At 36.4% G+C, this 19,659-nt stretch overlaps 1 protein-coding gene across 1 annotated transcript in view; it reads left to right on the top strand.

Moving 5' to 3' along the window:
- The window catches only part of LOC149285895 (slit homolog 3 protein-like), a 300,871-nt gene that overhangs the window by 232,680 nt on the left and 48,532 nt on the right, over nt 1-19,659 (top strand). Inside the window, exons 12-14 of the mRNA XM_089494777.1 lie at nt 4,293-4,364; nt 7,908-8,051; nt 10,829-10,992. Coding sequence (XP_089350903.1) covers nt 4,293-4,364; nt 7,908-8,051; nt 10,829-10,992 — 380 coding nt within the window. The remainder of the gene's footprint in view (nt 1-4,292; nt 4,365-7,907; nt 8,052-10,828; nt 10,993-19,659) is intronic.

Below are 19,659 nucleotides of genomic sequence, written 5' to 3'. Positions count from 1 at the left end.
AGAAATTGTTAATTAGAAATCAACTTTCTATCTCATTCTGCTTGGATAAAGTATAATTTCACAAACACGTCTGTACATATTTCAGTAACTAGAACTGAATTATGTTTAACTTATAAAATAACGATGACAATGCCATCCACTAGTGATATGTTGGATGAGAAGTCCTGGCTCTCAATCTCTCCCCAAACTGGTCCCACAAAGTTGGAAACCTTGTCTTTTATATTATAATTTTCATCTAATAATTGAACAAAACAAATAGTGTTTGTTTCTATTATACAACTGGTTATACAATATACTATTTACTATAGATTGTAGATTTACATGGGTTTTGTGTTAATTACATACTTAAGTAAATATTTATTATTTGGAGTTTCCATTGTAATGACACATGCTAACTTATTGACTGGACATTTTTTATTTTAAAACAATACATTATATATATATATATATATATATATATGTATACTGAAATATAATATAAAATATTATAATATTAAATATTATAATATATTATAATATAATATAAATATACTGAAAGTCAGTAACATTTTCTAAATTTGTCTAAATTTTGCAGTCTTGGAAGCACAACTTTTCACCCTAGAGTTTATTCCTTAACCCCTTAATGACAATTGCTGGTCCTGGCACGGCACGGAAAAGCATGTGCTTTACGACAATTGACGTGCCAGGACCGGCACGTCTTTAAACGGGTGCAGAAAACGATCTACTATCGCTTTCTGCACCCAAAAAGCGTTGCTGAATGCCTCGACCTCGAGGCATTCAGCAACGCCGCGATCGGCACGAAGGGGCCATCTCTGGCCCCTCCACGGGGCGTCAACATCCGCCATACTTTGTATGGCGGCGGACGCCCGTTTTAAAAGCGTTTAAACTTAGGAACTTAAATGGTGTCGCTGGAATGCCTCGATCAGGAGGCATCCAGCGACACCAAACACTAACCTTTTGATGGGCTGTGACCGCTCCGGAGAGCGGTCACAGCCGCAGCTGCCGGCAATCTTCGCCATCAAGGAAGATGGCCGCCGTCCTGTAACAGGAACCACAAATTTTAAAAGTTCGCTAGATAGCCCAGACCATCTAGAGAACTTTGGCTCCACTTGCAGGTTGAATACAGGTACTGCATTCACCATGCAAGTCAATGGAGCCCAGCTTTCTAATCACAGTGTGATTAGTAAAAATAAATTAAAAAATAAAATAAAATTAATAATAATTAGAAAAAAATAGTAAAAAAACAGTAAAATGTAAAAATCATTTCCCACTGATGTCACTATCAGGGGAACCTCCAAGTTGAAAAAAAATGTTAAATTTTTTTAAAAAAAAAATAAAAAAAAAAATATATATATATATAAAAAATATATTTTTGTGAGCAAGTCCTAAAATTAGCATATTAGCTTAAAACAATTCTCGCATGGAAAGAGTTAAAATACTGGCATATTAAATGCCCGTGGGGTGTCTACTTTTAAAAAATGTATGATTTGATGGGGTAAATTGAATGGGCCAGGTTCAACAACGTCCCAATTAACACGGGGGGAAGGATGGCCACACATCTAATTTCCAATTAGAAAAATGCACACGTACCAAATGTGGCCTTTTAGTTCCCCCAAAAAATGACACACCCATGCATGTGGGGTATCACTGCACTCAGGAGATGTTGCTGAACACATTATGGGGTGTCGTGTGACAGCGGCATATACCAGGAGCTGTAAATTCATACATAAAGTAGGTGTGTGTGGGAAAAATACACACACAAAAATATTGCTGCAAACTTTGAAAAAATGCTGGTGGTAAAATATGTGCATGCAAAGAGTTAAAATACCAGCATTTAAAATACCCTGTGGTGTCTAGTTTTGAAAAATATATGGTTTTGTTGGGCACACTGAAATGGCCTGGCTCAAAGATGTACCAAATAGGGCATGGGCAGTGGATCCCAAATGCCAAAGTTCAACATTGAAAAAAGCGCATGCCCCAAATGTGGCCCTTTTGCCCCAAAACAGCCAGGCAAAATCATTCATGTGAGGTATCGCTGTACTCAGGAGATGTTGCTGAACACATATTGGGGTGTTTTGTGATAGTGACATATACGAGAACATTTTAATTCATACCTGAATTAAAATGTGTGTGGAAAACCAAATGCAAAAAAATGACTACCGCAAAGTTTGACAAAGACTGGTGGTAGATATGGTGCATGGAAAGAGTTAAAATACTAGCATTTGAAATACCCTGGGGTGTCTAGTTTTCAAAAATATATGGGTTTATTGGGCACACTGAAATGGCCCGGCTCAAAGATGTACCAAATAGGGCATGGGCAGTGGATCCCCAAATGCCAAAGTTCAACATTGAAAAATGCGCATGCCCCAAATGTGGCCCTTTTGCCCCCAAACAGCCAGGCAAAATCATTCATGTGGGGTATCGCTGCGCTCAGGAGATGTTGCTGAACACATATTGGGGTGTTTTGTGATAGTGACATAAACTAGAACATTTTAATTCATACCTGAAGTAAAATGTGTATGACAAAACAAATGCAAAAAAATGACTACCATAAAGTTTGACAAAGACTGGTGGTAGATATGGTGCATGGAAAGAGTTAAAATACTAGCATTTGGAATACCCTGGGCTGTCTAGTTTTCAAAAATATATGACTTGATGGGGTAAATTGCATTGGCCGGGTTCAAAGATACCCGAAATGGCACATGGGGGGAAGAATTACCAGATTTGGAAAAAATGGCTTTGAAATAGCAAAACGCTACCTGTACTTATTGCCCCATAATGGGTAGAAAAAAGCAAAAAAACATAAAAACATTGGGTATTTCTAAACTCAGGACAAATAGTAGAATCTATTTAGCAGGTTTTTTCATTACCTTTTATAGATGAGTAAAAGATTTTTCAACTAAAAGTTAGAAACAGTCATTTTTTTCTAAATTTTTCACCATATTTTATAATTTTTTTAATAGTAAATAATATGATACAATCAAAACAATGTCATCTAAAGAAAGCCCTTCTTGTCCTGAAAAAAACAATATCTAATGTGTGTGGGTTCAGTAAACGGGAAAGAAGAAAATTACAGCTAAACACAAGCAGCGCAGAAATGTTAAAAAGGCCATTGTCACAAAGGGTACAAAAAGTAAAATCAGCCTTTGTCTCGAAGGGGTTAAACTGATCTGCTTGGAATGGATTTGTTTTTAAAAAGATCAAATTCTTTTAAAAGAACTCCTTTTCTTCATTTTTCACAACATCTGGTTTTAATATGTAAGCAGGGGTCGAAAGAGGAGATTAGAATTACTTTAGAGAATCAAGTGTCAAGGCCCCATGATCATTGTTTGAACTAGAAGACTCATTACACCCAGATTATGTAAAGATTAAAAAAAAAACCGATTCATCCTGACTAATGTGAACTGAGGTGACAATCCAAAATATGTCAACTCCAGTTAGAAGAAGTATAAAATGTACAAGAAAATGAAGTCAGATACACCAGAGTGTGTTTTTGTTTCTAGAGAGGTTCCAGAATGGTTTCAGCTTTTTGCTGTCCACGTTAGCAGCGTTTTCACTGGAATCATGAGAAAATGTTTGTGTATTGAGGAACAATAGTAAGAAAATATGGCGCTAATATTACCAGGGCTATTGCGTCATCCAATACAATGACGCTTAAACATTTTAGCTTCTAAAACAGCACAGAAAAAATTTTAATCTCCCCAAAATATGTCATTACCTTTTTCTGGTGTTTGTTATACATTATCCTATCAATTGCAGCTTGCCTCCAAAAGGCACTGCATGCAGTTTTCATATTAAAGATAAAACGGAACAAACAAAAAAAGATACATTCTCTGTATGCCAAACGTAGAAATAAGAGCAGATAAAAACTGTTCGGCCCTTATAGTAAAAACAGCAAACCTTACTTGCCTTGTTCTTGCCTTATATTTAAGATAAGCTTATGTCTATCGCATGCATTCTTAATTTCTATCGCAAACGACTTGCTTGAGTTTTAAGCTTTTCCAAAGTGCACTCAGCAGACCTTTCAAGCAATGATTCAGAGCCAGTTGATCAGTCACATTGTTTATAATGCATGTTGAACATCAGGCAAAGGATGAATCATAATATTTCATTTAATGCCGCTTGCTTCCCTTGGATGGAAATTAGATTGCTTGTTAAATGAAAGACTGCTCGTATGAACCATGGTTCCTGAGCACAGCACCCAAGATCAATAAAAATGATAATGCGGTACAGGGAGATACAATAAAACAGCTGTTGTCTAACACTTTCTGCGCTTGTTTTGCATCTTACAGAGTGTTATACGGAAACAAGATCACAGAAATTCCCAAAGGGCTTTTTGATGGCCTCGTGTCCCTTCAATTGCTGTGAGTATTGTTATGATGAATATGTTTTTAGCTTTTGTGAAATAGATTGTTTTGTGTGTGTGGGGGGGGGGGGGTCCCACTGCCACAGTCATCTATGAAGAATGTTTAAAAGAAAAAGCAAGCAAATTTCCCAGTTAAATCTATTTAAAGAAAATATAATTTCTATGTTGGAATTGTCTGGAGGAATAAAGAATCCTATGTGGCATCTATAAACCAGAGGGCTGGTAAGGAGATATCAGTGCAGGTTGAAGGGAATATTTTGAAAATGTTTGTACAGATCAAGCAATTCTACCTAAAAAATGTGCTCATGTCACTTTCAATCCCAATGGCTTATTGCTTGCCAGGTATTGTAAATGTTACTCTGTTGGTATGAGGTTGCCAAGAAACTCTGACTCCTGTATATTGTTCCTCAGAGAGGAACCAGTATATTCCTCTAACTAGTTAAGCAGGATGGAAATTACATTCTTGGAAATCGGTCAAGAAGCTTTCCCTCTTATTGTTGGATAACTTCAGTGCCTACATATTTTTTTAAAAACTGACAGGAAGTTGAATTCATGGTGTTGTTGTGAACACACACACACAAACTATATGGGAATTGTAAGGGTAATGGGATGCAGAAGAATGGTACCAGTGAAACCAGTTTTGTTTTTGCCCTTGACATGTTCACACCTCACATGTTAGACTCAGTGTTTTAGATCATTAAAAAGGCATTGTCTGTTTTTTCTTCATAAAACTAGCATATCCACTGATGGGCATAATTTTTTGGCCCTTTTCCCTAGCTCTTCTCCTCCCTGCTCCTCTCCACTCTGCATTCCCATCTTCATACATCATGCCAAACATCTACCTCAACCTGATGTCTTTCCACACTGTCTCCTACCACCTGTCATTCTTCCTCCATCTTACAAGCTGTATCACCTCTTCTCTCTCCATAGTACATTATTGACATAAAAAAGAGCAAAACAATGTACTTGTGAATATCACAACTTTTCCACCTTTTAGGAAACTTTGGAAGAAGCTGTAAACTTCCAATATCTGCTCACGTCACTGACTCTGAAAGCTCTGGACATAAGTACAATCCATTCTGCATAGGTCATCCAGAAGCAGAAGTGGATTTTATCTTCTACTTGTTTTGTGAACTTTTGATATACTCCTAAATGGGATATACCATAGGACAGCCCATACAGCTTCCCACATTCTCAGTTAACCTGATCTAAGAGACATTTGCATGTCCTAGTCTGCACACTCGCAAGTTAGTAAATATACCCCTGTGTTTTCAAAGCAATGAAGTGCAAAGATTGCTTCAGCCAACCTGCTGAGCCATGCAATTATGGATTTCAGTATCTCACCAAAGGCAATAAAATGAATAAAACTCAGCTATTTATGAGACACAAAAAAGAGGGCACTGTTGCGATATTTATTTGCGCGCAAATGCTTTGATGCAACCTGTGTTCCATTTAATGACAAACTATTCTGTCCGCAAACTGCTGATATTATCTCAAGCTGTGAGAGATACGGGTGGGTGATTACAAAGCGTTCCCTGCACATGTGACATTGACAAGGTCACTGCGACTTGATTGACTTGCATAATGAAAAGAAGCTGTTAATGTCTGTAATGGTATTTGATTTCGTTTACAGATGTGGATAGCAAACATTTGTTTCCCGCCTGTACAGTACATTAGTAATGCTCTCTATTTTCCCAATGAACAGATGTTAAGGACATAAATAGATGCTAAGGATGTAAATAGCTTGCATTAGGTTTCCTTCGACCTGCTGTTAAACAATTGGAAGTAGCACATCCTGATTAGATCTAATTGAGCATTCAAAACACTCCAGATTGGATTTCTTCCTATTAAATGGGGAACACACTGATACGAACACTCTGATTAGAACACCCTCATAGTTATTGTAATTTTTCATCATTTATTTATTTTTTTTAAAACAGGGGAAACTATGGGGGGGTCAGGCTGAACTGTTATTAAAAGTTAAAAACTGCATTAAAAAAATAGCATAATATTTGAGTCAGTGAGTATTGGCATATATACGTACTTCAATACTGATCCCTGTAAAAAATAAATAAATAAGCAAACCTATATAAAATGTGGAGTATAGTCCTGCCATTATAGAAAATGCTTTATTATTGTAATGTACCTAATTAAAGGACTGAACCTACATAGTGTGTACTCAACGTGTATTGTGCTGAAAGTACTTATTTCATCAAGCAAATTGAAGGAAGACAATAATGATCAGGTTTGTAAATGGCAATAGTTTAGATTACAGCATTTATAATAGTTTTTTTATACTTTTGAATTCATAGCTACTGCTTCCTTACTCCAAAAGGCAAAAAAGATTCCATGTAAACATTATTCATCCTAATGTTAAGTTAAATCATGAGTTGATTCAGTGAATGCAGACTGTTGGGAAAGGACTAAGCAAACTCGCTTTCCATAGACTAGGCTTGGGAACTGAACCAATATTTATGGAGGTAAAAGCCAACCCCTTCATTCTAAGAACTCATGGAGGACCCTGGCCAAACATATCCTGTAATCAGCTTCACATAAATGGGGTGGGTGAAGGCATGACATTCGCAGCATGAAGAGCCCCCCCCCACTTCATTTACACAAGTAGCAGTATGTCACTCTAGATGAAAAATGATGACAAAATGGGAATTGATGAGAAGGGATGGAACAATTCATGTATACATTAACAGTATTCAATTTAGAATTCAGTAGAGAAGGCAATATGATAATATTATGACCCTCTTGGGGTATTGAAATAAATGAAATCCATATGGACACCCTGCCTTTTAATTTAATGGCAGGCTTACAAGTTCTCTTTAGAAACCTTTCTATTGCCAAGAAACATGCCAAAAACAACACAGTAGGTAAAATCTAACACATGCACTTCATTCCTCCACTGTATCACTGTAATAGAACCACCGCAAGTATGGTCCCTGTTTACCTCCCTTCTAAATCTGCAAGATCTGGTTTTTTTTTAGCAGTTTCTCTTCTTAAAACTGTTAATACACATACAAATTATTCTTTGGTTGACTGGAGGCAAGCAACTTTTATTTGATAAAGCTGAAATGACCAAGCCAGCTTTTTATTATTGTACAAAATTAAAACCTGAGATTGTAGGTTACAATCGTTTGGAGGAAATTGCCTCTAAAGAATAAACTAACATGCAAATTTGTTAAATTAACTAAATGTACTGTCTGGTAATAACGGTAATTGTATATTTTAGCATTTTGAGAGAAAAAAATGTATCTGCTTGTAATATGAAATAAAATGTTGTACAAATTAGATTTTTCTGTTTCTGTCATTATTATATTATAATAATAATAATTATATATATATATATATATATATATAGAAGATAATTTTATTTAAATTAGCGCAGCTTACATTTCCTTCTTGTGTCATAGCACCAGAGACAGTTTTAACACACAAGTTGATTTCAACTTTTTATGTGCCCATTACAGAAAAATACATTTTTTGGATGTGTTCTTGGTTTTATTGGTTAAATTCTTTTTTTTTCTCACCACAGACTTCTGAACGCCAATAAAATAAATTGCCTAAGGGTGAATACATTTCAAGATCTCCAAAATCTAAACCTACTCTCGCTATATGACAACAAACTGCAGACTATCAGCAAAGGTTTATTTGCGCCTCTTCAATCAATCCAGACTCTGTAAGTATACTAAGGTTATCTAGCGCACAACTGTTTTGTTTTTACTTAAAGCTTTCATTTATGTTTACTATTCATTCATTCATCATTCAGAACAAAGCATGTTGACGAGGCTCAAATTCCGTTAGGTTAATAATGATTCAGATCGTGACACCCTAAGAATTGTTTAGAGACTATTCATACATGTAAAAAATATTTTTTGCTCTATGTCAAATAACAGACAATTTGGAGAAGAAGGGCTTAAACTTAGGAAGTACTGATCCACAGGCTTAATAAATACCGTTGTGCATCATTTTTAATTATATCTTTAAAATGAAGTCACACCAAAATATGTAGGAAGCTGCATCCATACTTAATTGTTCACTTTTGAAATATATTCTGAATGAAAACATATACGTTGACTAGTCCTTTATTTGAATGGCAATTAGCTGTTTCATCTGCCATGAATTCTTTAACACGTGTAGGTCTCTTCACCAAAGTGGTTTTACACCGTGATAGAGGGACATCTAGAAGCAAAACACTAGGAGTTACTGTGTTTAAAAAAAAAACCTAAAAAACCTCAGTATTATTGTCACCATAGTATTGAGTCTTCAAACATATTTTCAAAACGCCTTTGATGAATTCATCACCAGTTTCTTGCTGCACCTATTGGATTATTGCAGGACAAGGAGGCAACCAGGTCAACTCAGCCATTGACACTTTTGGCCCTGTCAGTTCATTAACAGCGACATAATGAGTTATCTTTTTCATCTAGCTTCTATAATACTGAACCCTGATCCAAATGAAATCTGTATTAAATAAATGTAATAATATGTATATGTGTGTCTTTGTCTGTTCAGTTTGTGCAGAGGAAATATCTTTTTATAACAAGGTGCAGTATTACTTTTCACTATCACCTGCACATCAGATGCCATTTCAGACTACATATTATATCGCTTACATTAAAAGTCATATAATATCTTCACTCGCCATCTTTGATACACATCCATGATTTTACAATTCCTAGCGAAGCCTAATATTACTATATAGTGTTATTTCATTACAAAGTTAAATAGATTCTTGCTGAGCTGATTCAGTCATATTATGACGCGTACATTATTAAAATGTAGACATTTGTTTGAAGTCACCTTCTCAGTGCCAAACAGCATCTTGACCCTTTTTCATTTGCATGGGAATGTTGAAACACATGCTTGCATGAGAAATATTACATGGATGGATTACATAGATGGAGGTCATATTTAAAATGTTAGAACTAAGACTTTAAATGATCACATATTTTACAGTTATATATACGTATATATATTGGTACATTTTACACGACTACCCCTTTTATGTTACAACCTATTCAAAATGCTATTTTAACAATTACTCATTTAACAATATGTATATAAATATATTTTGTCCTATGCCATATATTTTAAGTTTAAGATTATTCTTGCTTGGAAGGTCCCAGGAGCTGTAGTAGACCAAAAGGTCATTGATTTTTATGCAAGCTTGTTATACAAGCGATAACATCTAAAACAGGTAATTGCGGTGAGATTAGAATAACTTCTGTTTTTTTTTTTACGTTCTTATCTTCAATTTACTATCTAGTTCAATCACTAGATTTGCCATACTTACGCCTACAGCATACAAAAGCAAAAAGAGATCAAATCGTCAAGTATGGCTGATTACCCACTTAAAGTGAATCTAAAATCAGATGAATAAAAGAACAACATTTTAATACCTCTCTAAAAGAAAAGGAAAGACTAAAGATTCAATTGGTCTATATTAAGTGTATTATCTCCCAGTTTATTAACATAATGCATTAAGGTGAATAACTAAGTAGGAAAAGGTGTTTAATTAACACAAGCTGCAGTGTATAATTATTTAAATTATTTTAAATTATTTACTTTAGATATGTTGCTACAGTTAATATATTTTTATAACAGTCTCATCTATGTTTTTATTGTTTATATTATTATTATTATTATTATCTTTTATTTATATAGCGCCAACAGTGAACTAAAAATGTAAAAATCCAGAATAGTTTTGTAGTTAACTACAAAAATCTAGTAATATTTTGAAATAAATATACTGCAAACACAAAACAATACAGTATATTTAACACTTTTTTTTTAATGTTGGTAAGGATTTTTTTTATAAACCCATAAAAAACAATTCTTAACTCGTTTTTCATTTTTTCTGTCTCCAACCTGTAATAGTCCTGTAACTGTGTTTTTGTCTGTCAGTTCGCAGCTGTTTGCCTGGACTACCATTGTATATGGAGGGCTCTCCATAGCTGCTGCGATTTCTCTGTCTCAGCTTTTTGTTTGGCACTCTATGAGCTCCCCTGCTTCCCTTTATCAGTCCTTTCTTTCCTCTCCTCTTCCCCGCATATTATTTTCTCTTTTGTGTCTTTGTATTTGGTGGTTCTTCTGGGGTTTTTTTTGGGATGTTGTGTAATTCACTTACTGAAAAATAACTTATTAGGAATGGATTTCCCATAAAGCCAAATACTACATAACCACATCCCAACATAATGGCATTTACAGATCAGAATAAGCCATATAAACTTAATAAAAGCAATCCTTAGATGTAAACTAGGGGGGAAATACCATAATAATAGTGCCATCACACTCTGCAACACTATACAGTTGTATAAAGCACTTTGTAGCTTGTACTTTGGAACTTCCCTAGTCTATACCAAGTTGATTTATTTATGGTAGGAAGACCATAAATCGGTGATGGAGAATAGTGTCTTAGTTTTTCGCCGACTAAACATCTCGTCTCTCCCGCAGGCATTTAGCGCAGAACCCATTTGTGTGCGACTGCCATTTAAAGTGGCTTGCTGATTACCTGCAAGATAATCCAATAGAAACTAGTGGCGCCCGATGCACCAGCCCACGTCGCCTCGCCAACAAACGCATCAGCCAGATCAAGAGCAAGAAGTTCCGTTGTACAGGTAATTCATTTACCTCGGTCAGTGCTGTCTTTTCTATTCTAATATGAGCAATTCCAGAGAGCCCTCTAATCAAATAAGCAAGACAGTGTTTTCTGTAATGGATATTATAGGGCATCTTTTTGAAATCACATTTGGTAAATTTGGTTAGGCTTAGAGAAAACCAATTATATTGATGGGCAAAACAAAAGAACAGAAATCAGCTGCTTTGTGTTCTATTAAGCATTTGTTTCTGTATTCAACATTGCTTGCACCGTACACTGATTTTTTTAATTTAAATTGAGTTTTGGCCCAAAAGAAATCATATATATAATGAGTAACCTTTTCTCTTAAGGATAAATTAAGTTTGTCAGTTAAGTTCCTGCTATGCCAAATAGTGATGGCTTATTTTAGGTTTTTTTTCATTTCAAGAAAAATAAATGTTGAGAACATTTCAGTTCAGATTGTGGATTCCCTACTACAACATACATGTGTTAAATGATATTTTATGATTATGAGTGTGTGTTTAGATACGGTATATGTGTGTAGAGCTCTGGGGTTGGGAACAGTCTCTTCTTCTGTACCCTTACAATAGGTGCCATGCTGTGGAGTAACTTAGGTTACCTGTTCTAAGCACCGGCCATACATCAGACAAAACACTTTGTTTTGTTGCTTTCTTTTCTGTGGGTTAGTTTGATGATACTTAGTATAACTGTATTTAGGTGGCATATGGTTTATTTATGACAGATATATGATTATTTTCGGAGGCATCTCTGTAGAGAGTGGGTAAGTAAGAAATATGCCTAGGGCTTTTCATATGAATGAATAATGTGCACACACTGCACATCTACTCATGGCCAGCAGGGGGTGCTGCAAAGTTCTTAGATATGCCGGTTCTCTGACAAGTAGAAAACAAGTGGTAAGAGTGTGCTCATTGCAATGTAGCTGACATCAGTGGCAGAACTACCGGGGTCACAGGGGTCGCGACTGTGACCGGGCCCTGGAGTTCTGCCACTCAAGGGGGCCCAAGCAGGGCCGGACTGGCCCACCGGGATACCGGGAAATTTCCCGGTGGGCCCGCAGATTCGGCCGGCGGAGAGGGATTGGAAGCCGCCTCTGGCGCCAGGGGCGGGCTGGGCAGGGGGACAATTGCCCCCCAGGCTGCCCGAAATCTAATCTAAGCGGCCACTGGGTGCTGATGCGGCCGGCCGGCGCTACTATAATACTTGTTTTTTTAATTTAATATGGCAAGCTGGTCCGGCTTGCCATATTAAATTTTAAAAATGTATTAAAGCAGCGCCGGCGGCATCAGCACCCAGAAGCCGTGTGCGATGGCCGCCTTGTGATGGGAGCAGCGTGAAGGGTGAAAGCTCCGCCCCCTCGTACTTTTTTTTTTTACTTTATATGGCAAGCCGATCCAGCTTGCCATATTACATAAAAAAAAAGTGTTAAAGTAGCTCCGGCCGGCGGCATCAGCACGCATCCGCCGTTTAGATTACATTCCCAGCAGTCTGATGGCCGCATAGTGATGGGAGCAGCGTGAGGGGCGAAAGCTCCGCCCCCTCGCACTCAGACTGCTGGAGTACCGGATGTCGAGTCAGTGACATCCTGTAAGGATAGAGAAGAGAACAGTGTGCAGCTACCAGAGGACGGAAGTGAAGAGAAGTAGAAGGTCAGTAAACTAATGTATTTTTTGTACAAACTAGATAATATTTTTTTGTATTTGTTAAAAACAAAAAAATCGGCATGTGTGTGTGTATGTAAGTGTGTCCCCTATATGCCACTCTGCCTCCAGAAATGCCTTATACCCCCCCTATATGCCACTCTGTCCCATGATATGCCTTTTAACCCCCTATATGCCAGAGTGGCATATAGGGGTATAAGGCATTTCTGGATGCAGAGTGACATATAGGGGGTCACAAGGCATATCTGGAGGCAGAGTGGCATACTCCCACCTTCCCTAATCAATCCCATCATGTCTATAATGTCATCCCTTTCCTATCCCCATAAACAAGAAGCTGGCAGGGTCTTTATTTATGCTTTGTAATATTTAAACATTGGTGGATTATATATGTATACTTGTGTATGTACACATACAAACACCACATATTCTAACAACCAATTACTTTTAAACCTTTTAAATTTAAACTGGGATTAGCGAACACAATGTGTCATTGGAACACAGTGATGGCTGTTGATAAAGGGCCTCTGTACGCCTATGAAGATATTCCATTAAAAGTCAGCAGTTTTCAGCTACAGTAGTCATTTACAACATTAACAATGTCTACACTGTATTTCTGAAACATTTGATGTTATTTTAATTGACAAAATCTGCCTTTCTTTAAAAAACAAGGACATTTCTAAGTGAGCACAACATTTTGAACAGTAGTGTGTGTGTGTGTGTGTGAATGATATGTGCAATGTGTGGAGGAAAATACCATTGAAACACTCTCCCTGCCTCAAACAAATCCTCTTGTGCCCTCGAAGTTTGCAAGTAAAAACACAGAATTTGAAAAAACGTAACTAAATCAATATACTTTGTACATTAAAACAATGCATGTTACTTTGTGATTACTCGATGAATGAATAGCATAGTAGAGCTGTATTGACAAGTAGATGTCAATTATAATCCAAGGATAACAGCCGATGTAACCAGCAATATGCATCCTATTACATTACAGCCACAGTGGACCATGTTTCCCCACTATGCCCTGTTATGTTTTTAATTTGCTAAATATTTCAGACCAAGTATGTATCTGACCAGGGCATCCAGGAGACCAAATAAGGTGCCATTCATCTGTAAAGGGCACTATTTCAAACCCAGCCAGAGGAAGTCGATAAAAAACAGCTTGCTAAAAGCACCAAGGGACTTAGGCCTGGTACCTCATGGGTTGTACATGGCATTCATATGCATAATGTTCTTATAGTCCTGCCTCTTCACCTTAAAGCACAGCTTTGTCTAAATAATTCAAAATCCCCCTGTTTGCTTCTGTGTCTCATGTCTTGGTGATATAATGTTCTCTCAAGTGTTTTGAAAGAACTCACTTAAAGCCCAGTCATTTTGTAGGTGAGGATCTTTCCTGGATTTATCTAATGGAAATGGAACAATGGGAATGTTTTTTTTGGTTATTTATTAAGGATATGATACAATATTTTTACAGTGTGAAATCAGCTAATGCTTGTTTTGAACACCTATTTAAACAAGACAGATTAAGGTATGAGTTTTTACATCAGGATGACTAGATTGGCTGAACGGTTCTTATCTGCCATCAAATTTTATGGTTTGACGCTTCTTCAGTTATAATACACCTCATGAGCCATAAGTAGTCTTGGAAGCTTTCAATTTAATGCCATTCAATTAGCCAATAAATGTATCATCTTTATCCACCTGGGCAAACTAGATGGACCAAATGGTTCTTAATTTGTAAACTGCTCAAGAAGTTGAATCTGTTAAATAAGTTCTAGAAGGTGAACTGCACATTGCTACTTAAATGGTTAATACTAATGTGGTGTTTTTCCTTATTATGTTTGCTGGTTCGTGTTCACAGCATACATTTCAACACTTTCTGATTGATGGTTTGTCTCATTTCACTGACTCCATAATGACTACCGAAAATAATGTAATGGTCCTTTCTGAATTTTATTGAGAATTAAGCGTTGTGGCATGATCAGTTAATGACGCATAGATGATTATTCATGTTAGAATAGCTTCTTTTTCAGTCTTGCATATAAAATTTGGCTACTTGATGCATGATGAAAGGAACCCTCTATGAAACTTCATTGGAGCAGTATCCAAAAATAATATATATCTCACAAATATAACTAAAAAATATGTCAGATTTCTGTAAGGGTGTAATGTCTGACCATTGATTGTGTCCTAGGGAGTGTTCAGACATATGACCCTGTTATGGCCAGTGGGTCCAATTTAATACAGCAAGGAACCATGGGGGCCATTAAAGGCATCATAGTATCCATATGCTAAAACAAGCCAGTGATCATTCAAGAAACATCTCAAAACTCACTTCTTCAGAGAAGCATACCATCTTAGCTGCTAGAACCTCCTTGTCATTGATACAACCACTACACTACCTCTGTTTTTTTAGATATCAGTGAGTTTCTGCCAAGTTATCAAATTCCAATCTTCACAAAAGTAGACCTGGTGAAACGTTAATACCGCCAAGAGGAAGTAGTAGACTGAAATTGTGCTAATCCAGTGACAACTTTTGAAACAACGGATAATCCCAAAGGTTTATAAACCAGACACAAGACAAGTTTTTCATGGAACTGAACAACTGGACATGTAATAAACCAGGGTCCACCACTCATTAACAATGTTTGAATTATAATTTCCATGACGCTTATGAAGCGGGAAATTTTGAGAAGCCAGGCTGGTATAAGAGATTCTTATGTACTTGTCTGCACTGTTATATAAAGCGATACCGTGTTATGATCCGACAACAATCACAAGCCCTGTTCCCTCCACTGCATTTTCTGCTTTTGGGTGTTTCTTATAATGCCTGTACACTAACAGACTCTAATATGGTTCTGCTAAAACATAGCAGAAATGATCCACCGCATCTATTATTGCATGGTGGTCACCAACTGTCTACAGCTTATGCTTCTCAATGCTTCTTCTCTCAATGCTCTCCTATCTCTGGTGCTGCCTAACACTGGCTGTGACTCTTAATGGGGTTTTCCTTTGTGCTTGATCTAACCATGTGGTGGAACAATAAAAATTGAACATGGTTCTGTCAAGCACCATGGAAGGCCACATACTTACCTGCCGCATGGCATGCTGGGACTCTTCCACTTTGAGAGGCATCAGAAGGTGAGAATTCATTGTAACCCACCCAGAAATTTATTTTTCAGGTAATACTCTGAAAACACTTCCTGTGCTTTACAGCATACCTTGCAGGGATAATGAAATGCGTGTACAACAATAAAATAATGTGAAAAACATACATTTTACTGACCACTGCATCGTCCATTTGGTTTATTTATTATTTAATTGTTTCAACATACCTTGTTGGGTCTTTCTTGCGTATAATAAAGAAAACAATCAAGCAATTTAAAAAGTTTTATATTTGAAAAGGAAATTGCATTTATACATTTCTGATGAATGTGTCCTGGAGCCTTACTACTGCCACTAGTACTGGAGATGGGTGTGCAGAAATCATAGCCATACAACCGAGCCTATTACACAACCTTTCTCCCTAAATGTATTTTTTAATGATTAATATTGGTTTTGTTGTTTTTTTCTTAGGGGTACCTATGTTGTAAATAAACTGACTGATCATACTTAAAAATGTTGCGCCATGTATCACTTTATTATGATATATATTATTATAATTGTAATTATCAAGTACTTAAGAATTCAAGTATGCTGGTGAATTTCTATCCTAGAAAGGAAGAAATTAGCATTTAAAAAAATAGTGTTTTTGGAACTGCAGCATTGATGCGGCTAGGGTTGCCATATCTGCATGTTTTTTGTAGGACACTTCCACAGTGATATATTCTGGCCTAGGCCAACTAGGGAATCTGGCTATCTCTGACTTCACATACCAGCCCATGACTACACCATGAAGGCTCGGCCGAGTCATGACATCATATCCTGGTGCGTCACAATGAGTACGGCAGGGGGTAGCTGGGGCATTGCCATGAGTCAGGTCTAGGCCTTCGACCATAGTAAATACCCCTCTGCACACACACACAGTTAATACGTTTCTAATGAGTATTTCAAAAGTGCTGCCCTGCAGTATGTGCAGTGTATAACTTCACGTTTGTGGCTAATGGAATTGCTTCTGTGTTTATACATTCTACAGTACAGGACAGCAACATGTAAACTATATATATATGTGCCCTGGAAAAAATTGCTGATATGACAACCCTAATAACATAATTAATTCAGGAAATGCTGAATTTGGATGCAAACCTTTTAAAGCCAGCAGAGTAAGTGGGACTGCATCCTTAAATATAAATGTACATTAATTTACTTGTACTTGGAAATGTAAATTGCCAGCGTGCATAAAGCCATCAGAATTCAGTTGTTTATGAAATCTATAGGAAACTGACAGCTTCCCAATTAGAAATCAGAGTCTTCATCAGGAAACGAGCACTGTAATTCCGTGATTAGTTATTTAATGACTTAATGATATACTGACTTATCCTCTTATTTATACAAATGAATTCATTGTAAAAAGCACAGAGCATGTGTGTCTAATAAAGATAAAGAAAAAAACAATGCTAACTCCCTGCTTAAAGTGCATGTTTAATTGCAGTCTCATAATGGCATTGAGTGTAACGTATAATTAGATTTTTATAATATACAATCTGGGGTATTTTGCAGGTTTATCTCCATTTTTAAGCTGTATTAATATTAATTTTTAGGGCTTGTTTAATTGTTGCCTAAATAATAGACGGTACAACCTTGGAATTGTCAGGTGTAAAAATAATTGCCCTTTATGTATGAATACATGCATCTTATTATTTGCATGATCTTTGTTTCGTATGGAAATTAAATAAGTACTTAAAGTACATTTCCATTCCTGCAATTTGCAATTCATTACACTTAATAAACTGATTTAATAGTGTTTACATATTAAACAAACAATATTTATGTATTGGAAAACTACAGTATACCAGAGGGCTGCAGAGAGAGTGATGGTCGAGAAGAACCAATTGCCCCATCTAGTCTGCCTTTTCTGAATTAGCTGTCCAAATGTTCAATAAATGTTAGATAAATAAGCCTGAACTGTCTGTCATGCTAGGCTTAAAGTGAAGGTCTAATGAGAGCGGACTTGCTGCAATGTTGTGGAGAGATGCGGTAGTCGGGTGGGGGGCAGACTGGGGAAGATTTGCGTGGAGGAGAGATATGGATATGGTGGGAGAGAGAAAAAATATGTATACTCTATAAATCTGCTCTCGTAATTTTAATGACACACAAGCTGGTTAATTTATGAATAGCAAAACATATTGTAAAATATGCAAGGAAAGCTAGCTGGTGTCTTTGTTCATTATACATTCATATATACTGTACACACCTTATATACGTATATATTTAAAAGGAAGGTTGAAGTGATCAAACATGAATACAATGTTCATGCAATGCTTACATGTAAACTTCAATATACTGATTAAACACACATTTTTTCTCATAGTTTATTTGTACAATGGCTATTTGAAATACTGCTCCAATGGATTCTTCTGCTATTATTTTTATCATTTAATATATATATATATATTTATATATATATCTATATATATATATATATATATATATATATATATATTACACTAGAAAGGATGAAGCATTGATTCAGGGATTTTGTAGGCATATAGTCAGGTGTATGATTAAACAAATATACCAAACAGGTGCTAATGATCCTCTGTTTAATATGGAGGTTACAACAGAGGAATAAAACTGGGTGAAGAACAGCTTAGCTCACTAACAAGGGGATGCTGCTGAGTACATCAGAAAATGTCCAGCAGGGAACCTGGGTCATCCATCTACTGTCTGGAGAAGTCTAGTCAGAAGTGGTCTTCATGAAAGACTTGTGGCCATACCTCCAATGTAAAAACAAGGCCAAGTAATGCAACTATTCATGAAAGCAAAGAAACTGTGGTGCAGAAAAAAATGGCAGCAGGTCCTAATGAGTCAATATTTAAAATATTTAGCTGTAGCAGAAGGCAGTTTTTTGGCCGAAGGGCTGAAGAGCAGTACAAGAATGAATGTTTCCAGGCAACAGTATGGTGGAGGTTTCGTGCAAGTTCAAGGCTACATTTCCACAAATGGAGTTGGGGATTTGGTCAGAATTAATGGTGTCTTCAATACTGAGAAGTACAGGCAGATATTTATTCATCATGCGATACCACCAGGGAGGCACCTGATTGGCTCCAAATTTATTATGCAGCATTAGGACGACTACAAACACACAGCTGAAGTCATTAAGAACTATCTAAAGCATAAAGAACAAGGACTTTGTATGGCCCCACAAAGCATCAAACTCAACATCATCAAGTCTGTCTGGGATTACATAAAGAGAGAGAAACAACAGTGGTTAGTTCTCCAGGATGTTTGGAATAGCCTACCTGTCATGTTCCTGAACCCCTTAATGACAAAGCCCGTACATGTATGGGCTCAAAATGCATTGTTTTCAATGGGTTTAGGGACCGCCCATTGTCCATAAGGGGTTAAAAAACAAACCTGTGTTTTAAAGACAAAGGGTGTTTACACCAAAAACTGAGATGATATATATATGATATATATACTAATATTAAATCAGTGGCATGAAATCATGGTGAATGACCTGTTATGTTTACTTACAATGCATTTTAATTTATTTTTGTAAATTTAGTCTAAACAGTTATAATCTTCATCTAGCTTTTTTTTTTTTAAATCTTTTTTATTTAAGTTTCAGCATTTTATATAACAACATTAAACAACCCAATTCATCTAGCTTTTAATAATATCACCACCACTGCCGGGCAGAAATAGAAAATGCACAATGAATATTTAATATCCATTCCAACAGTAAATCCAATTTTATATGTATGGCCACTGCATGCATTTTAAATGATACATGAAATTTATTAAGATTTGGCATCACACTAAAACAGAGCAACTGGAATGCAGACATGTAAGCTGATTTTCAATATTATGTTATACATCCTTCATTAAGATTCATTATTTTT

This window comes from Sceloporus occidentalis, unplaced genomic scaffold (genome assembly GCF_023333645.1).
Source record: "Sceloporus occidentalis isolate IW3139 unplaced genomic scaffold, rSceOcc1.0.p SCAF_75, whole genome shotgun sequence".
Lineage (NCBI taxonomy): Eukaryota > Metazoa > Chordata > Lepidosauria > Squamata > Phrynosomatidae > Sceloporus > Sceloporus occidentalis.
This window is presented reverse-complemented; position numbering and strand designations above follow the sequence as displayed.